Here is a 21097-nt window from a genome sequence, read left to right on the forward strand (position 1 = left end):
ACGAACATAAGAAAGTTTACAAACGAGAGGAGGCCATTCGGCCCACCTTGCTCGTTTGGTTGTTAGTAGCTTATTGATCCCAGAATCTCATCAAGCAGCTTCTTGAAGGATACCAGGGTGTCGGCTTCAACAACATTGTCAGCTTCAACAACATTACATATGATTGTTTGCTATAATAATGTAGCAAACTTAAATCTTTACTATTATTTCCTGTTAGAAAAAAATGTTTGTTTGTTTTTTTTACATTGAACCCTACATTTTTAACTTTACAGTAAACATGTGACAATTGAATCGCTATGAGTAACATTTTACAGTACACATGTGACAATTGATTCGCTAAGAGTAATGCCCATTACATATTTGCACTTGCTCCCTGCCTAACTGAACTTGACTGGCATTTTAGCCACCTTCTGCTTTATAGCCTTTAATAGTTTAAAAAAACTTATTTTCGAATGTTCGTATTCCCTCCAATGCAAATAGTGTGCAGGTTGATGATGGTGAGAAAGCAGTGTGCGGCCCCTTTAAGAGCGTCCTCGCGAGCAGGTCAGGCTGCTTCGTCGCGTCTCCAGGACAACAAAAACAACAAGGAAAGAAAACCTTGCCGTTTGTATCCCAGAAGACAAAGGCATACCAAACGTGCAAATAGACCAAAACAAAAAAAAAAACAGAATGCATTAATATAATATCGCCGAGCAGATCGGTCTAGAAAGAGCCTTGAAAATTCACGAGTAACTAGAAAAGAAAGTTCGGAAACTCTTGATATCCTCAACAGAACCGAACAAGGAAAAGACCGGAAAACACTGTTGCTGTTAAACTAAACGACACTGCGCATAAAAAAGATGTAGTAACGTACTGTAAGTCAAGTGTCACGGAATGTGCTTTGTGTACAAATTTAATGAAACAAAGAAAACATCGATGACTGTTTTTATTCTGTTTTGCAACGTGTGATGCAATGTACTAAGGTCGGCTTAGGTTTTTAAAGGGACATCGGCAACGCTTTTATTTAACATACGCTTATATTTTTAACGTTGCCTTTTTTTAATAGTTAAATGATAGCTTTTCAACTATGACCTATATACATTCAACCTTAGTATTGTAGAGCACGTATATGCTACAGTTGAAGTCGGTTTAGAGGAATATATAGTATAAACATTATTGTATTACTACAAGTAACTATTGAATACAAGATGAATGTGTCTGAAGTGGAGGACCATATTTCTCAGAAGTATGAAATAAAGAAGAGACTTGGGAAAGGGGTAAGTAATTTGTGTATTAAACATATTGTGCAATTTTCAGTAAAAAGCAACAATAAAGCCCCTTTCACACTGGCACTCCCACCTGGGTTCTGGCTACCCGGGTCACAATCCCAGGTAGTGTGAAACCATGCACCTGGGTCATACCCGGGTTAAGATGGGTCCCAGCGATCCATCTCAGGATGTGGGTCGACATTGACCCAGGTAGAGTGAGACAAAATGCATGACAGCCACGCCTGTGTGAAGGTTTCACTTCCACAAGGAACATTTCTGTTTATTCTAATTTATTTTTGTTGCTTGAGACACACTATGAGCCAGATTGCAGCAGAGATGAAGAAACATTTGCTCTAATCAACATTTGGGCTGACAGTTCAATCCAGAGAAGCTTGGATAGAAGCGTCTGTAACAAGCTGCTTCCGGTGCATTGATACGCGTATTGTGTACTTGCGTCTGTCACCCAGGTCAACCCTGCTTTATCAAGAGCAATGTGAAATCGTGTAGCCGACCCGCATGACACCGGGTCCCGTGTGAGCATGCCAGTGTGAAAGGGGCTTAAGTTTATGACATCATGAATGTGTAACTCATGCATGCATGTTGAGCTAAAAGTAAAACCATGCAGTAAAGTATTGTAGCACTGGATGAAATTGCTATCGGAAAAAGAAGGCAGTCTTGACGGAGCACGGTTCAATAGCTGGCAGGCTCTTTATTTGCAGCAGCAGCAGATTTACACAGCAAGTAACACAGCACTCGATTCTCCACTCTGAATCCACACACACACACACCTGATGCATCCTCTTTTATACTCCCTCAGACCCAGACACAGAACACACAAACTTACAAGTATGTGAGGCTTCGACCAATCAGCCCACACTGACCTTTAACTAACAACAAAGTAAGAGACTGTCATGTTCCTCACCCTGCTGCATGGTGCAAGCATTCAAGCCCCACAAGTTAAGAGTTCTGGAATGCAATACAGCCACAGACAAAGCCGGTCCGCCTGCACCCACCGCTGCAGTATTATTGTAGTGTATATTTGTCTGTGTGTCTTACCTTGTCAGAATGAAGGCTCAAAGTAACTCGAACCATCAGAATTTTATTCTTAGAATTGTTTTCATTCCTCCAACATTTGAACAATACCAGTATTTTGCAACACAACTTTCCTTCCCAATGTATTCATGAACCTATATTTATATTTATAAACAGTCTAACCTGGTTTGCCTTTAATTAAACTAGGGCTGACTTTAATTGCTTTTTCCTCCCCTTACAATATGCTGTATAAGGTATAAAGGCTGTGTGGTCCAGTGGTTAAAGAAAAGGGCTTGTAACCAGGAGGTCCCCGGTTCAAATCCCACCTCAGCCACTGACTCATTGTGTGACCCTGAGCAAGTCACTTCACCTCCTTGTGCTCCGTCTTTCGGGTGAGAGGTAATTGTAAGTGACTCTGCAGCTGATGCATAGTTCACACACCCTAGTCTCTGTAAGTCGCCTTGGATAAAGGCGTCTGCTATATAAACAAATAATAATAAAGTATATGGTATAGGATTGTTCATAAATATGTAACAAAAAAGTAGTTTAACTTTTTTGTTACATATTTAACAATTGTTTAACAATTGTCTACATTGTGGAGTGGACCTAAACTGTATTAGTGATTTAAAACACACCATCGATGATTACAGATCACATTTTTTTTGCAGCCTGAGATCACTGGCTCTATAAAAATGTAGTTTGTGTCACAAAGGGTTTTGATTCTTATGAAATTGGCAGTTTAGGAATAACATTGATGTCTGTGGTACAAATTAGTGTGGTTTTATTTGTTCCTTCTTTATAATACAGGGGGGAAAATAGACTTTTTAAAAAGGTGCTGTTCCTGCAAGCATCATAGAGTTTTTTCAAAGGAGGTGTAGGATTTCTGAGAAAAACTGAATGTCCAAAAGCCAGGTCAAACAAATATCTCCTAAGATCTTAGAAAAAAATAAATCTACTTTTAAGAGCATAGTTCTCCATACCTGAAAGAATTGTGAGACTTAAAGGGTCAAAGTGCAACAGAATCCAAGTAATACACATGCTTAAATGAGAAACCAAACTTGACCAGGTAGATCAACATTAAACCGGTTTAGGCTGTAAAATACATATTTAATTATATATATAAAAAAACCCCTCTGAATCGATGCCTATTTTCCATGATTGGTTTAAAATGAATGTTACATCGTATCCTCTCACCAAAGTTGTAAATAGAAAATTAGAGCTATCATGAGCATTAACACGAAAATGTAAAGTACTGTATTCCCTCGAATTTAAGACGCAGCCCAAATTTCCCACCCTCAATTTGAGGAAAAAATAAAACATCAAATAAAGATGCATTTACAAAGATACAACCTCATTTACGCAAATGGAGGCAGTTTGCGGCCGTCTGCTGTCACACAGAGCATTACAGTTATGTGCTGCTTCTCATTTCCAGTCGGGATTACCAGACCTGTTTTTCTCCCACTCTGTGAATTATGGTATTTCTTGGCATGTCAAAAAATACAGTGGTCTGATCAGAATTTCCAATCTGTCCAAGCTGAACTGTTTGTTAGAAATGCTGAGATTGTAAAAACTTCTCTTTGAATTCCTCAGGAAGCTAATGACGCTTCTTTAAAAATGGCTGCCTGTATGTCATGGATGATTCGAGATCGGACAGTAACGTTTTGATTTGTCTTTTCTCGGCAGTCAGTCACATTACTGTTTGTGTATTCAGGCAGTGACGTCTTTGTTCAGCAGTCAGTCATGCTGCTTCTTGTGTACTCAGGTTTTTTTGTTGCCAATTTTAATACACGCATCACTATACTGTACGCGATGTTTAAGACACAGGTACACAAGGAACTAAGCGGTTGTTCAAACAGTTTCTCTTAAAATACATTGGAGAGTGACTCAAGTAGCACGAGGAAACTGACCATCTGGATGACCAGATCCAACCTGTCAGTACATTAAAAACCTGTTTTGTGCACCTCACTGCAACAATAAGAAAGTTAGCATCCTTTTTATTTGTGGGGCACTGTGGCAAAGTGGTTAACAGTGTGCAGGTGCAGGAATGCAGCAGTGATCAATGAACCGACAGACAACGATAATCCAGGTGCAATGATATTTTATTTGTAAATCCAATGGTCTGATGACTCAAATACAGCAAACAATATCAATGCTAACAGGCAATACAGTGGCGTGTATTGCTCTGCTTTTAATCTACGGGTTGGTCCTGAAATAATAACAGTCCTGTTCCTAAACACCCAGCATAACACAAAACACAAACACAAGTCCACAGTGAGTGTGATAGTGCTCGTGGTGTAAATACAGTTATTCATGAAACAATAGTGAAGTGTTGTCCGGGTTTAGTGCTGGCTTTAGCGACAGCTCCGGATCGTGTTAGCCATCTAATAACAACAAACAAAGTTTTTAGACACGACAAACAAGCAAAAAACTGACGATTACAATACAGGTCTCCTTCCGGTTTAGTGTTTAACCATAACCAGGAACAGATCACTTCGCTATGCCCCCTTTGTTAACTAGTGCAACCGCTCCTCCAATCCACGGCTGCCACGTCGTTTCCCTTCCTGGTCGATGATTTAGTGTATCGTAGCCCCACCCCCTTTCTAGATGACCAACTTCCGTCTAACCCTGGGAATGAATTGTCTGGCCATCCAGTCCAGGGCACTCTGTTCCCTTTACACAGCATCCTCACAGGGCGGGAAGGAGGTTTATCACCAAGAATCATTCTGTCTCTGTCACAAGCACATATGACCCTTGTACCTGAAAGAGTTAAATAGTATTTTAAGCTTGAAAAGAAACATTGTAGAAGCATTCAATAGGCTCTAGCAGTGGGTTATTTTATTGACTGAATAGTTGATCAGATAGTCAGGGGTGGTTTTACACAGTCCCAAACAAATGTTTGCTGAGGGTACACCTTCAAATAAACACTGGGGTTATGTGGAGTCTGTTCAAAAACTAGTGTTCCATTACTGATGACTAATGTGAATGGAGTAAACAGATCCCAAATGGGAGCAGGAAATGAAATAAGACTCCCATTGCATAGCACTTTGATCCATTCCTGGATTCACAATGAGGTTATTAAGAAGACACACCTGAACTTGATACCTAAACCCTCTGGGCTAATCAAGCTCGTAGTAAAACCTGAAATGGGTGAAACTGCTATGCAATGATTTCCATCCCTGGGCAGTATCTGTGCAGTGCTGTTTACAGTACTACTTTATCTTTCTTGACATCTAGTTTTGTTATAGTAATATGATACATTCTGTAATATAGGCTACTTGATATTTCATTGTCCTAGCAAGGATGAAAAACTGCTTAGGAAAGCATGTCCGTCAATCGACCAAATAACCCAGGAAGTACCAGACCAGATATCATGTTTTCTTTCAAAACTGCACATTTAAGACCTATAAAATGAATAGATGTGCATGGTGTGGAGAAATGTTATGGAATTATCTATTTTGTTAGCTACAGTTACTTTAAAATTATAAATTTAATTTTAAATGTTAAATGTAATGTCCACTTTGTGAGTGCTGTAGCGAAAATAGACGTGGCCACAGCCATTATGAACCCATTATGAAGTAGGACGATGATGGCGTGGATTAAAAGTCTATAACAGGAGTAAGCTGCATGCCTGGTCACTGCTGTCGCGCAGAGCACATTGAAAGAATCCAAAGTTTATGTTCCTGCTGCAGATGGGCATCCACTGCATTGTTATGAACCTAGGGTTAGCAGCTGCCAACCAAGAACAAAGATACTGTAACATATCTGTCATGGAATAACAGTATATCCAGCCTCGGAAACCACATAGCTCAATAGCAGGCAGGAGTTTTGTATGATGTTTGTTTATTTATAAGGTATTTAAATCGAGTAGTCTTGTGAATAGTATTGTACCACTGTGGTATTGTCTTTTTGAAGAGAAGGACTCAAGATGTTTATTCAAATGAGCTGTTGTGGGAAAGGATCAGACTACTTTTTAAATATTTTGAATTTTCATACTCTCATTCACTTGTGAACAGCATAAACGCAAAAAGCACAGATGTTTCCATTACTGTATGTGTTGGAGTATTGTAGGCCCAAGCTCTGCACTCTGTAAAACTATCAGAAATGAAATGTCATTTTTGGTTTACAATGACTAATTTCACTCTTGCGTGCACCCTGTGATTTTGTAGGCATATGGAATAGTGTGGAAAGGCATAGATCGGAAGACTGGGGAGATCGTTGCAGTGAAGAAAATATTTGATGCTTTCAGAAACAGGACAGATGCCCAGGTAGATATGGTAGCAAAACAATGTCGTTTCCAGTGGAATTGTGCTTGTTAATGGGAAATCTTATGTGATGTAATTTTTTTTTTTTTTTTTTTGCAGAGAACGTTCCGGGAAATAATGTTCCTTCAGGTAAGAATTACATTTTAAGGTCTCCTTCAGCATGGGTCCAGTGTACTGCGTGTGTCAAGTCATCAGGTCAGATAAGCAGAGTTTCACTTGCTTCAATGTGCAAATTGAAGAAAATGCAGTGTTTTCAAAGTACAGGTATTGATTTTCAGCTACGGTAATGAATTCTGTGAAAATAAACAATGTATGCATTACACACTTAGAACCATAACCCTATATCTTAACTCTCATGAAAAAGATTTGCAGACCAGCAGCATTTGCAATTATTTATTTTTATACAGTATTTGGTTACCAACTTATACTTGTTTTTATAGAAACACAAAATAATACTATACTAAGAATGAGTAAAAAAAAAACAGGCAAACTTGTCACTGCTGTGTGTCTCAGTATGCTAACAGGCTGTCTTAAAGCTACATTGCAGGACACAAAATGTCTATTAGTAAATACATTGTGTTAAGCTGTATTGAATCATTTGACCCTTCTACTTTACATGAATACAAATAATAGTTTATAAAACCTATAATTACTCTAAAGGCCGAAGCTGCTAAAATATTGATAGCAACCCCACGAGTATGCAATAAAATAAATGTTTGAATAAAGCTACAGTAGTTAATGTCATTACTCAACACAATGCAGTAGCCATTTCTTTTTGGAATCACTCCTGTTGAATAAAAGCTAGTTCTGGAATAATACCAGTTGTTTACTGTTTATGTGGATTAGCATTATGGATTCTAGCTGTGTTGAGGTGGTGGCTTTTTTCTGTTTGTCACTTACAATTGTTCTATTGTTTGGAGGGGAAACAAATTCCTTGCTGGCTACAGGGCTATAGGAAAGGTTACCTATCAGATTAACTGGATTGTGTGGGTTATCATGGAATTAACTTTATTCTGGTCTGTGCTTCCTAGTTTGTGCACATGACTGTGCACAAACTATTCATATCATATGATGCGCATTACAATTGAATGTAAATTCCTATTGTGATGTTGTTCAACCCTGCCAGCTGTGTAGCTTTGTACTGTGATCTTTCCTCACAAAACGGATACATCAATAGTAATGTGAGACAGTTTTACGCTTGGTGTGTTTCAGGAGTTTAGAGAGCACCCCAACATTGTCAAACTGCAGAATGTCATCAGAGCTCAGAATGACAAGGACATCTACCTGGTTTTTGAGTACATGGGTAATTCAAAAATTATATTGAATCACTTTTTGTGTAGTGAAGTGTCAGAAATTCTTTTTTTTACTATGGAAGCAGAATGGATGTGCTGGCTGTGCATTGTTCATTTTACTGTGACTTGCAGCATGTTGAAGGCTGTGCCAGTCTTGCAGAAACCCAGTTAATGTGCTGTGTTATCAAGGCACACTACCAGCTAAGCACTTATCAGTATTGCCATAGGGCTAGGGCTGCAGTGAAATGTAGTATTATTATTATTATTATTATTATTATTATTATTATTATTATTATTATTATTATTATTATTATTATTACTTAAAACATTTGTATTGAAGACATGACCAGATTGATAATCTGATGACGTTGCATTTCAGACCACTGCATAGCCTCTATTTCACTTATTCTTTTATGTAACTGCAAGACAAGCCTGTATATTCAATTGACTATCTACTGTGCACAGTTATTCTCTCCTTTACATATTCAGTAGAATGTTATAATTTAGAAAAATCCACAACTACTCTTGTGCTGCTGTGTTACTGTATTGCAGTGCAGCTGGATTTAGACACATGGGTTTGGTTACCTCTGTGTTTAGTGCAATTGCCAGTTAACCAGTTAAATGTTAATCACAATCTACATATATAAAATTCAATACTCTATCACAGGTTCCTATTGCAAATCCATGGAGCCTCCTAGCCTGTGAGCAAATTTGTATTTGTGTCACTCATTTTCTTTTTTTTTTCTACATTCATTATTTTTCTGAACTGCAGAGACAGACCTGCATGCTGTGATTAAGAAAGGCAATCTGCTGAAGGATATTCACAAGCGCTATGTCATGTACCAGCTGCTGAAAGCCACCAAGTTTCTGCACTCGGGCAATGTCATCCACAGGGATCAAAAGGTACCTTACCCCTCCCTGCCAGCCTGAAAAAAACAGGTCAATCTCTTTAACCTACCACTAGGACACAAGTATGAAATCTGGAAACTTATTGGTTAAAAAAAACCAAAAAAACAGCAAATGCACTGTTTTGTAGCAAAATCTATAGTGTTATGCAACAAATTGCTTAAAAATGCAGTGTAATACTGTATTTTTTGTGGGTGTTATTAAGGATTGGTATGTCTGGTATTTTGAATCCCAAACTTCACATTTTCTTTTCTTTTTTCTACCATAATATGGTGGAGATTGCCAACTTTGTTAATAAGGGAAAATGGAATAAAGGTGTAAATATAGATGTTTGCTTCTGTAAGCAGGCATGAGCCCCAGGTAGTACACTTGCAGAACAGGAAAGTGGTGGGTGAGGCAGGCATCTAGGAGCCAGGCAGTCTGATCTCACAACAGACGCTGACCTCCTTCCAACCTCACAGTGAATTCTCTACATTGCCTTCTTTCACATTCAAACAAAAGACATGTTATGCCTGTTCCCTTTTCAGGAATGTGTTTCATTAATGGTCTGATTATTGGTCTGTATAGGATTGTCTTGGTGCCCAGCCTTACCTGCAGTATGATCTGCGTTAAATAATCCCTTCTGTTTCTGACTCCCCCTCCTCAGCCCTCCAATATCCTACTGGACACAGATTGCTTTGTGAAGCTGTGTGACTTTGGCTTGGCCCGCTCACTCTACCAGATCCAGGAGGATCCTGGGAACCCTGCTCTGACGGAGTATGTGGCCACACGGTGGTACCGCGCGCCAGAGATTCTCCTCGCCTCCTCAAGGTATCTCCCAGTTTTAGTTTTGCATTGGCGCTCATCAAGATATCAGACTGGCTGCACATATTGACAGTAGCATTGTGCGCTTTATCGGTGTATTGGTAGAACTGTACTGCACAATATTATATGCACAGTAGAGGGCCTGCAGTAAGATTCCCCACATAGGTACTGTAAAGATTTATAAGATGCATCATTGTAAGTTATTACACCTGTAGAATTATTAAGGTAAAACAATGATTGTGCAAGAATCATCAAAAAAAGTTTGTAAGGCTGTGCCTTTTCTAGCTTTTGTTATTTATCATCTCTGGATGCTTTACATTACATTGGTCTGCGTGTGCTTAAATAAATAACTTTTACAGAAAAACATAAAATATGTTTTAATTACTGGAAATTGGGCAGAAAGTGATTGAAACAGGAAAGTGGAAGTAGTTTTTGTTTTATTTCACTGCAATACGTTAGTAATGTACTTTAGCTTAGGTATTGTATTTATTTCTATCAATTTGTCAGAGCAATGATAATTTTTAAAAAATCTTGCAAAACACCTATTTTTTGTCTCCAGTTTATTATTAGAAGTAATAAACAAAAACATAAATAAATAAAATACAGGCATATATGTTCTAATCCAAGGCTATTGTTGTAGCATGGCCAGGTTCCATTGTAGGTGAGCATCCAGGGTCTGGAAAGTACAGGGATGATTGCTGAGAATGCTATGCAGATTAAAATGGCCAAGTCAAGTTCATGATGTTTTAAAGAGTAGTGCCTGTGACATTAAATATTAGCGGGGTATTTCAGCCCCTATTGTGGATTGTTTGACTTAGACCTTTTTGTATAATTTTTTCATAGCAGTTGGTTTTTTTTATACCATTTTTTATAACCTCCTTTTTTAGGATATCATGAAACAAAATTCCTTCTCTACAGCAGTTACTATATAGAGTAATAACACTTCTTAATACTTATTTAAGGTTTAACTTGTGTTATATTACAGTACATGACTGAGTGATACAAGCAGAGGGTACAAAGCTTTCAGGATTTTCAGCTTCCTTGTTTATGGTGAATCGGTTATAATTGATCAGTTATTTTGTAAGGCTTATTTTGTATTAAAAAATGTATTGTGTACCTATATGTATACATTTTAAAATTATTTATTCATTGTCACTCAAATTGTCTCAATTTGTTAAATGTTTATGTGTAGGAAAAAAAAACTGAACCACAGGTCTGCTCCATCTGGCTGCGCTTGAGTACCTGCACTTTTTTGTTGAGAATTTTGATCCAGTTTTGGTCCAGTATCTATGAAATGTCACATTTTGTGCTCGGCTCATTTTGTTCATGTTGTTGAGCGCTGCAGGTACACAAAGGGAGTTGACATGTGGAGTGTGGGCTGTATCCTGGGAGAGATGCTGCTGGGAAAGCCTCTGTTCCCCGGCACGTCCACGATCAACCAGATCGAGAAGATCTTGAGTGTCATTGCACCACCCTCCAACGAAGGTAAAGGCAAATCAGATTAGGCTGATACATTCTACTCCTAAAAAAAGTATTTCTTGTTGTTGCATCTCGATTATAAAGAGTGCCTCTAGTTTTTAGTTCTTGTGTATTGGCTCAATTATCTATTTTCCTAAAGGGCCGTCCAGAATTTGAGTAATTTTTGGGGGTAGTTTGGGGCTATGTACTGCTTTTGAAAATAAATATATGATGACATACTGTAGTTAAAAACTCACCATTGCACTTGACATGACTTCTTGGTATGTGGTCCTCTGCATTCCAGGTTTTATCAGGCATCAAATCAAACTGTGAAAAGGAAAACTGAATTTGTACTCACATTTTGGAGATGGGAATAAGCCAGTTAATCTCCAGGCAACCTCCCAAATGTTAGCAATGCATAGAAGTTATTACTTAATACCATTAATAGGTTTGTAGTTTATTTGTGTGCTTGATAATTATGAACGACCCTTAATATTCTGTTTTTTTGTTGTTGTTTTTTTTTTCCATTTCAGACGTGGTGTCAATAAAATCAGACTATGGAGGCTCAGTTATACAGAGAATGCTGTCTCGGTAAGTGATACTGACTCATTTACTGGTGCTTCCTAATGGTCAGCGTGGAGGTGACTTTTCATCCCCTCCACTCAAACAGGTGGGTCATTTCTAACCTCTATTGATTTCAGGCCTCGAGTTCCCCTGGAGGAGCTGCTTCCTCCCTCAACACCCCCAGACGCCCTGGATCTGATCAGCAGGCTGCTGGTGTTTAACCCAGACAAGCGTCTCACTGCAGACGAGGCTCTGGAGCACCCCTATGTGCGCAGGTACGAGAGACACTACACATTACATACAGTAACTCTGCATGGAGCACCCCTACGTGCGCAGGTACGAGAGGCACTGCACATTACATACAGTAACTGCATGGAGCACCCCTACGTGCGCGGGTACGAGAGACACTGCACGCAAACCTAGCAGGGAAATCCATGTAACAAAACTAACACCAGCTAGAGGCTGCATGCATTACAATGTATTGTGTATATACAGTAACTCTGCATGACAGCAGTACATTTGTAAAACACAGATGTAATAAGACCTCACCCCCAAAACTTTATCTCCCATCCACTGCTAGCAAGCTTGCTGCGTTACTTAACTCGCTCGCTCAGACCTTCCCTCATGAATTACGCAAAGAAGAGCTGTCCAATGTTCCTTCTGATTATCATGAACATTATGTTTAAATATTTTCTCCCAAGGAACATGTTCCATTGTAAAATATGCTCTTATTTTTAGAATGAGGCCACTCTCAAACAGTATGTATAGAGTTTTTTAAATCCTCAGTGTGCCATGGTTTCTCAATGCAGGTTCCACAACCCTGTGAATGAACCCAGCCTGGACTATGACGTGGTTCTCCCCGTGGACGACGACACCCAGCTCTCCGTGGCAGAGTATCGCAACAAGCTGTACGAGGTGAGCACAATCCTGTTCTTCATAAAGCAACAGGAATGTCACAATAAACTACATACATACATGGACGTAATCTTTGGTATCAAGAAAGTTTAAGATCTGTGTTCAAGAGCAGGTAAAATAAATGTCTCATGTTTTCCCAGATGATCTTGGACAGGAAGTCAAGCCTGCGGCTCCAGCTTAGAGCTCAGCTAAAGGCAGCTGCAGAGGGCAAACGTGAAGAAGGACCCCAAGAGAACAATGCCCCCCAGCCTCCCGCTCCTAAACCTGCCCCGGCACCAGCAGCTGCACTGCCCCCGCCTGGGGTTCAGCCACAGAGGGAGAAACCTGGGACCAGCCCTGCCACCAGTCCCCAAGAAAACAAGACTGTATACAACCCTATCACACACAGCCCAACCTCCTACCATGTCCCACACAGCCCCACCTCCTACGGTGCCCTACACAGTGAGTCTTACTAGAATAGCGCTTGAATTAAATGCACTGCTGCAGTACTTCTCATTTCAGATGTCTCATTCCAGAGCAGGGCCAATTTGAATGATTTACATTTCAGCAGTCTTTAGATTCACTGGCTGTCAGATCAATAAAATAGGGTCTGACATGTATCAGTGAGATATAAAGAAATGAAAGCTGGGCACTAGGGAACTGAGTGGTCAAACCGGATAGAACAAAAACAATTAAAATAGTAGACTGCAATATAAAGAAAAGTAATAAAGTGAAAATGTTTTCTAATCCAGTTTCACGCTTTTAAAAAAAGAAACCCTGTTTGTATCCCTTTGTTCAGATGGTACCAGACCTACCCAGAATCCCCCAGGGCCCCCTCACCAGCGCAGTGCATCAGTGAGCAGGAAGCCTGTCCAAGCGAACCACGAGAACATGGGTGTACAACCGCCCGCAGCAGAGAGCTCGAAGGGGGCCTTTGTGAGTACAGGGAGCTTTTAACACCACTAATATAAGGGTCATAGGCAGTGTTCAGATTCACAGTGAGACTGTCAACGGTGGATTAGGAAAGGTTAAGGACTTGTAAGGAAACTCATTGCATACCAAATGCAATGTTAGTAAGTTTCCAATATTATTGATTCCAATTTTCAAGACTTACACATCAGCAGTTTAAACATTGAGAGATAGCTCTGGTACAGAGATGGTCTATTGTCAGGAGAGGATTCAGGTAAGCTTGTCTCACTCGCACTAATGAGTGCCTGTCTTCTATCCTACCAAACTGCATGTGTGTGAAGCTTAACTTTGTGAACTCTGCTTACACTCTGTTTTCCTATTAATATCTAAACAATATCAATTTCTTGACGTGAGTTATAATGTTGTTCCAGACACTGAACATATTCAAGGTAAAAATGTACCCCAGTTTATCAATTCCCTCAGTGCCGGCACTAGGATTTACTGGGCCCTGGTGCAAGACTGTTAAGCAGACACACACACACCCCCCCCCCCCAAAAAAAAGAGAAATGCACAGCACTGTTGCAGCACAACCTAAAAAGAACCTTTTGATAATACATACCTCGGCGGAAAAATCTGAATCAGTCAAAAAAATATATATATTTCTTTTTTATTTTCCAACAAAACATATTCTAACATTATTTTAAGATGACTGTGAACAAGACAGTAAGTAATCAAATAACAGTATATCCAAACATTTTAATAAATCAATTATGTAATTAATAGGTTTAAATTAGTCACAAAACGTATTGTAGCGTGCACGGGGGAAGGCAGCAGCAGGGCTGGTAGGTGACGTAATCACACACAAAGACATAAGCCCGATATACGCTCCTTGCAAGGGAGCCGGCTCTTTTGTACAGCGGTATCGGCGCTGTGCTTTAGTGCACGAGGTCCCGGGTTCGCGCCGCCCTCCGTCTGTGTGTGGATTGCCTCGCCCTGTGTGATGCGCCTGCCTGGGTTAACCTATTTCGCTACAATATTAATCGTAGGCATCAAATGGATTTTTAAATTAATGTTATCAAGTACAAAAGTTACTATGAAAATGTTTCTATAAAAAAATCACATTTGGAGATGTGCATCTCCAAACTTTAGCCCACAGTACAAATGCATTCGTTACAACTCATAAGCGAAAACATCATTCTATGAACACACTTAACAAATGAATATCCCAAAAGCATGTCATTTTTTTTATTTTTTAAATACTGCGTTTTTACCATCTGTTAGTTAAGGCGGAATTTCGTGAGGCGGACACAATACAGCAGGAATTACACTATGCAACACTAGAAACACAGTACAAAACATAATTGCACGGATTGCTACAATACTTGTTGAAAATAAAGTTTAACAACAATTCATCTTTTTTTTTTATTTATGATACAGTGTTCCGCATTTTTGGTTTTTATCTTTCATTTTTTAAATATATACTGTTATTTGATTGCTTACTATCTTGTTTTTATCTTTAAATTTTTCTGAGTTTATTTTACATCGGTAATAAATAGTTTTTAATTGAAACATCGGTAACAATATCAGTATACACACTTTACATGTGGAATACGATGCATAGCAGTTCTGGTTTCTGTTTAAGTTTAATGTCCCTGGCATGTATGATCTGTGCAAGTCGAGGCCACATTTTCCCAAGTTAGCTGGTACTTTGCGAACGTTTGGGCAATCGCTGTGCTGACAGAAATAGTATCTACAGAAGGTATACACATGACACCCCACAACCACACAACTCCTTGTCATTTTGGGAAAATTACTTATACAGTGTACGGTAGTTACAATTAAAAGCACGTCAATTACAAATGGAAACACTGTCTGACAGCTGTCTGTTTTCAGCGGCGCCGAGGCTATGTGCATGCGCACCAACTTACCCAGAGGTCCATGCAAACCAATTAGAAGATTTATAAAATGTCTTCAGACAGACAACAAAAAATACTGAAATACTTTTATTTCAGACAAAGAAAGTTACACCAATATCTCTAAGCAGCAGAAATACAAATGAAGCAAATGAGTCAGAAATTACAGAAGAACACAGTTCAAATTTTAACCCCACGACTTTGGAGTTTAAGTTCTGAATGTGTTCAACCAAAAGTTCACATGAGATTTCAGCCATCATGGTGCCAACAGTTCAGCTGATTAGTTAATGAATCTGGGTAATGTACTGCAGGTATTGTAAGCAAGTGTAGTAACGAAATTACTTCTGTGCAGAAAAACAAATCTGCAAACGTATTGCATATACAAAACATACTTAGAGATGCACATTATTGTTTAAGTTAAAAATGTATACAGTAATATTATATTATTTTGAACAATTAGTTTTTTTTATTTATATTTAATAAATTTCAATGCAGTTATGGGCAACCATTTTCTCTTTCTGGTGACCATAAAAAAATAGGAGCCTGCTGGTGCCTAAAATAAAAAGCTTACTTCAAGCACTGAATATGTAAAAAAATATAACATTAATATTATTGGTCAAATATATACAAAATCTCGTATACAGACAGTGCAGACCATCGTAAATCAAGGCTGTGTTTATTGCATTTTCCCAGTATTGCATGTCCAGTTGTAATTTACCTATAGCATACAGTGAATTAGCAGTACAGCTAGTATGGCCAAAAGTTTTACATTTCCCTATATAAATTAAATATTTTTGCTTCATAGTCGAATAAAGCCTGCTGAATAATGTTACTTTAACATATTGAATTACATACTACTTTGTGGTTTTTCATATACTTAATGAAAAACTGACAACAATTTAAAAATGTGGCATTTCGAAATCCAATATGAAATACTGTACTACTATTATGCTGGCTTCCGGTAGACTTTTGCGATATCGTTCTGTAGTTTCTTTGATTACATGATGTTAATTATTAATTATTTTTTTAATTGTCTCAATCCCTAAAAAATCATGCCACTTTGGGCCATGTCTGTACCTGCTGGGCTCCATTGTGTTTCACAGTGTGGAACTGCTCCTCGAGCAGACTGTGCTGTTCGACCGAACAAGCAGAACACGTTCCACGGCAGGAAGTTGGAGCGGTTTTGCCAGATCAGGTTGTCCAGTTCTGTTCAGTCTCAAGAAATGACGCCTTTAGTAGCATAACATCTCCAACCAGAGCAATCACATGACCTATTGCTCGTTCTGTGTCTATCCTCCAGATAAACAATCTGTCAGCTGTGATTTGCGAATTTGAGTTTTGATTGACAGTCCGCCAGTACTACTTTGCTATGGTTTCTTTTTCTAATCGCAGTAGATTAGACGGAACCTCTGTTTACTGTTTCTTCCCTCTGTTCCCCAGAATCATCCAGCTGGGAGAGGGGCAGAGCAGCAGCGAGGCCGGAGTGCTCCCATTGCTCGAGCACGCTCTTTTAACACCCCCCAGAATCGCTTGAACAATCCCCTCATCAGGAAGGACGAGCCGGATATCACTGCAGGGATCACAGTGGCCACTGCACGCCTGGTCAGTGAAAACTTGTTGTTTTGTATCTCTATAATAATAGCAGCTCATTCACTTACAATAGTATAGTCTGAATTTGTATAGTGTATTTTTAGGACACACATTCCAAGGCAATGAACATTGTAGCAAACCTGGTGTGTAGGTCAGTGTTATATACAGTATTCATTTCATCAGCCAGTACTTGTATAATAGACAGTTTCTGTTATACATACTGGCTCCCTGTGCAGTTTAGAGTTGTTTTAAGATTTTGCTTTTAATTTATAATCCCTGAATGGATTAGCACCAAGTTACTTACAGGAATAATTGATCCTGTATACTCCTAACCGCACTTTTAGATCACAGGATGTGGGGCTGCTGGTTATTCCTTCGGTGAATAAAAATTATATTGGAGAAAGGGCCTTTTCTTGTAAAGGAATGCTGTGCGTTCTTCTGTCAGGGAAGTTGAGACTCTTACTGGTTTTAAGTCAAGATTGAAAATGTTTTATAAAGTAGCTTTTCTATCTTATTTTTTTTTAATTTTACAATCAAAACTGCATTTTCTTTTTAAAATTCTTATTTGATGCAATTTTTATTTTGGACTTTAATTGTTCTATTTCTACAAACAATTTATTTTTTATTTTTACAATTAAATCCACATTTTTTAATGTCTTTTTTTAAATTTCTGTTTTATCAAATTCTGTATTAGACTGTTTTTAATGCAATGGTTTAATTGCTGAGTGTGTGCGTGTGTGTGAAATGCTTTGGGATCCTTGTGATGAAAAGCGCTGTAGAAAAGTGAATTGTTATTGTTGTTTTTTTTTCAGTAAGGTCATTAAAGATACACAATTTGAAAAAAAGGAAGTTTAAAAACAGAAACTATACCATTTGCTTATTGTCATCTATTTTAACTGTTCTGCTTCATCTTTTGTTGAAGAACCAGAGGTCCCATTCACAAACGAGAGAGGCCCGCCCTGTCTCTAAGTTCAGTAAGAAGATGTTCCAGTCCACCTCAAACGTAGGGGCCGCTGGAGATCCTAGAGCCAAGCTGGGCAGCTACTCACAGGCCTACGGGACCATTAGCAAAACTGGACTGCAAAACCTGCTCCGTGCCCCAAGCAACCAGTAGTGTCTGTAAAGGGACTGAGATGAGACATAACAGCTAAGGGAATGACAACCAGTGGAATCCTAGATCATCCTAGGTCAACAATACTTTTACCAGTAGTAAAACTGAATTTACCCTGTAAACAGCAACACTATTGCCTTTAACAGGGGTTTGAAGTGGGGAGTAAATCTAGTTTTACTGCAGGCATTGCTGAACAAACTCATGGGGATCATAACTTAAGGAGCACACTGCTGAAACGCTGTACACTAGAGTCAGCACAAAGGTGTAACACCAAGATGTACTGTGGCAGTAGGTTTCTTAATTATTTATTTTGGGTAAAAAAGGCCCTGCATATTCCTGTGTTTAATTCAGTTATAATTTGATACAGACAGGAGCTGGGGTTACCACCAAATAAATACATTGGTGGGCAAAATGTACATTTATGCAATAAATAGTGGAACAATATGCATTTGGATTAATCAAAAAAAGGATTGTTCCCCCTCTCTCTTTTTGTAACATCTACATTAACCGATTTTACCTGTCAGCAAAATTACAAGTTAAAGCATAATGTGCCTTTTCTATATCTTATGGAATGTAAAATGTGAGTTAATATTGATTATATTGTTTATATATGGCCTTTATCTGCCTTTTTGTTTGTATTGATACCATCAAGATACTTAAATGACAGGGCTTTCCCATTGTAATTTTAATTTTCCACTTTTGTGGAACAGTGGTGCTATCTGCAGACAGGGGTGCATATAATGGTATTTGAAAATGTGGCTCTGTATGTCCTGAAAGTGTTTATTCCAACAAATATTTCAGTCTCTCTTACCTCTAGTCTGATCAACGGAGTAAGTAAGCTTTCAGAGCCCAGGTTTATTTCTTCTTCATAGGTAGTCTTAACAACATTACCTAAATTGGGTATAACCTTTACTTTTCGTTCTCGTGTCACTGCAAATCACTAGCTGTCTGGGCAGGAGAACCGCCATGCTTTCGTTTATTGCAGTGTCATGTTGCAGCAGACACTGTATACTCATTCTGTAACAGACTGAGAAAATATAAAATTGTCCTAAAATATCTGTAAATAAAATAATTTTATAATCCCAGGATGCCAATTGTTAATTAAATTAACACCTTAATGAAATGCCCTACTTAGTGCTCCTTGAGAAATAAAATGAACGCACCTAAGTTTTTTTCCTAAGATAAGAGAACATGTACCTTAAGTATTAGACTGAAATGTAATGCATGCAATCCTGACTCGAACAACAACATTTTCATAGGACATACATTATGTGTTGCAGTCAAGATCTTTAATTTTGTGTTTGGTACAAGGAACCGGACCCGCTCAATAAATATAGCTTTTCTCCATGCAAAAATGCTTGAGCATTACAGGGTGAAATCCGGCAGTTCCCTTGCAAGGTGTGTTGATTTCCTTTTGTACCATTGTAATTCTTGTAATTGTATTCTTATGATTTTTCTTTTACAACACACAAATTCAAAAAATCCTTTTGTAAATATGTACGTTAATTATTGCTCTCACAATAAATGCCTTCTCGTTGGGTTTTAATTAATTTTAATTTGGAACCAAGTCTTGAAAAATTCTTCATGTTCTTTAGATTTAACTTTTATTCTCAGCATTTTCTTTTTGTTCTTTCATACATCAACAGTTAATGTGATGCTTTCTACCATCAACATTTTCAGAGTACAGTATATCATTTCTTACCTGTTTAACCCGTTAAGTAACAAATTCATGTTTCTTAAAAATAAAACAACACAAGCTGTATTTATGTAATTTGCTACATTCTAAATCAATATTTTCTTCATAAAAAAATTGAAATCCTTTGTTTTGGCTACAAACTGCTGCGTCCTATTTGAGGACAGTCAAATTAGACGTACCTGTAATCAGAGCAGTGAAATCTCACACCGGCTATGAAGGTCAGCACATAAAAAAGGTGCTGTATCATCACTGTGGGGAGGAAATCACCAAGACATTTATTTTAGGCTTCAGTTTCTTACTTTAAATCCAGGCGTCATAAAAGCATCTGAAGGGCTGTATTTGAAGAATAAAGTTACATGAAGACTTTTGAAGTTAACAAAATTAGAATATAACAATATAATTAGAGAAAATTAAAATAACAGGTAGATGAGGTGAATGGCATTTATTGAGGTAATGACATAACCCATTATGTTTGGTCTCTGTCATTATCTGTTCTTATTCTCAGATCATTATTCATCATTTACTATCTGTTCCAGAAAGTCTTATTCAATGGTGATGGAATGCTAAGGCCTTCAGACTTGTACAAATTACTGGGTTAGGGCTCTGGACTCCTTACTGGAGGGTCCTGGGTTCAATCCCAGGTGAGGGGGCACTGCTATTGTACCCTTGAGCAAGGTACTTTACCTAGACTGCTCCAGTAAAAACCCAACTGTATAAATCGGTAATTGTATGTAAAAAAAAAGAGTTATATCTTGTAACAATTGTCAGTCGCCCTGGATAAGAGCGTATACTAAGAAATAAAATAATACAGAATGTTTAGCCAGCTTTGCAGTAAACCATAGCTATATTTGTGTCTTACGCATCAGTTATGTCCCGACAATTTTTGTAAAAAGAAAACGAACCGACGAATCAACAAATGCGCCAGTAATGTAAGTACCTACATTTAATTTTATCAACTTGAATTCAGTTGACTGATGCAACTGAGATGTATGTTATGCTCAACTCATGCCTCTATTCCTGTTTTGTTTTTGTTCCCATATAACTGTCACTTTTTTAAAGCTCAAAGGGAAGTATTAACATTCACTTTTAGTCACTGTATGAGAGTTTTTTAAATGTAAGCTCACTTTGGGAAGTCGAAACACGTGTGAGAGCTTTTGTCAGACGCTAACGTCATGGAATTTGTGCTGCTATGCCTGTTGGTGGTAAATCAGATTTCCTTCGGTCAAAATGTTTTGGTAGAGTGTGCGTTCTTGGAGAATATGGTGCTATTTCTGACAGTATAGAGTCAAAGATCCTCTAGTTACTATAAAGATCATTCATAGAGTGTCCTCAGTACACATATTAGTAATTCTGTCATTACGTTTACGACATTAAGTCATAAACGTCCCGTCGGTGAAAATGTGGGGCCCAGCCAGGAAT

At 38.3% G+C, this 21097-nt stretch overlaps 1 protein-coding gene across 2 annotated transcripts; it reads left to right on the top strand.

The window, feature by feature from the left end:
• The first annotated feature begins 533 nt into the window (after positions 1 to 533).
• mapk15 (mitogen-activated protein kinase 15) lies at positions 534 to 19538 on the top strand. Of its 2 annotated transcripts, none has more exons than XM_059021439.1 (14): positions 534 to 1256; positions 6446 to 6544; positions 6641 to 6670; positions 7754 to 7844; positions 8606 to 8736; positions 9386 to 9549; positions 10889 to 11028; positions 11535 to 11592; positions 11703 to 11840; positions 12375 to 12480; positions 12621 to 12921; positions 13259 to 13395; positions 16722 to 16883; positions 17794 to 19538. In XM_059021439.1, exons 1-14 carry the CDS (start codon positions 1188 to 1190, stop codon positions 17983 to 17985), a joined length of 1818 nt encoding a protein of 605 aa, XP_058877422.1. In that variant the 5' UTR covers positions 534 to 1187; the 3' UTR covers positions 17986 to 19538. The 2 variants fall into 2 exon arrangements, with proteins under 2 accessions (XP_058877422.1, XP_058877429.1); XM_059021446.1 differs by having other exon boundaries at positions 17800 to 19538.
• The last annotated feature ends 1559 nt before the right edge of the window (positions 19539 to 21097 follow it).

Source organism: Acipenser ruthenus, chromosome 4 (genome assembly GCF_902713425.1).
Source record: "Acipenser ruthenus chromosome 4, fAciRut3.2 maternal haplotype, whole genome shotgun sequence".
NCBI lineage: Eukaryota > Metazoa > Chordata > Actinopteri > Acipenseriformes > Acipenseridae > Acipenser > Acipenser ruthenus.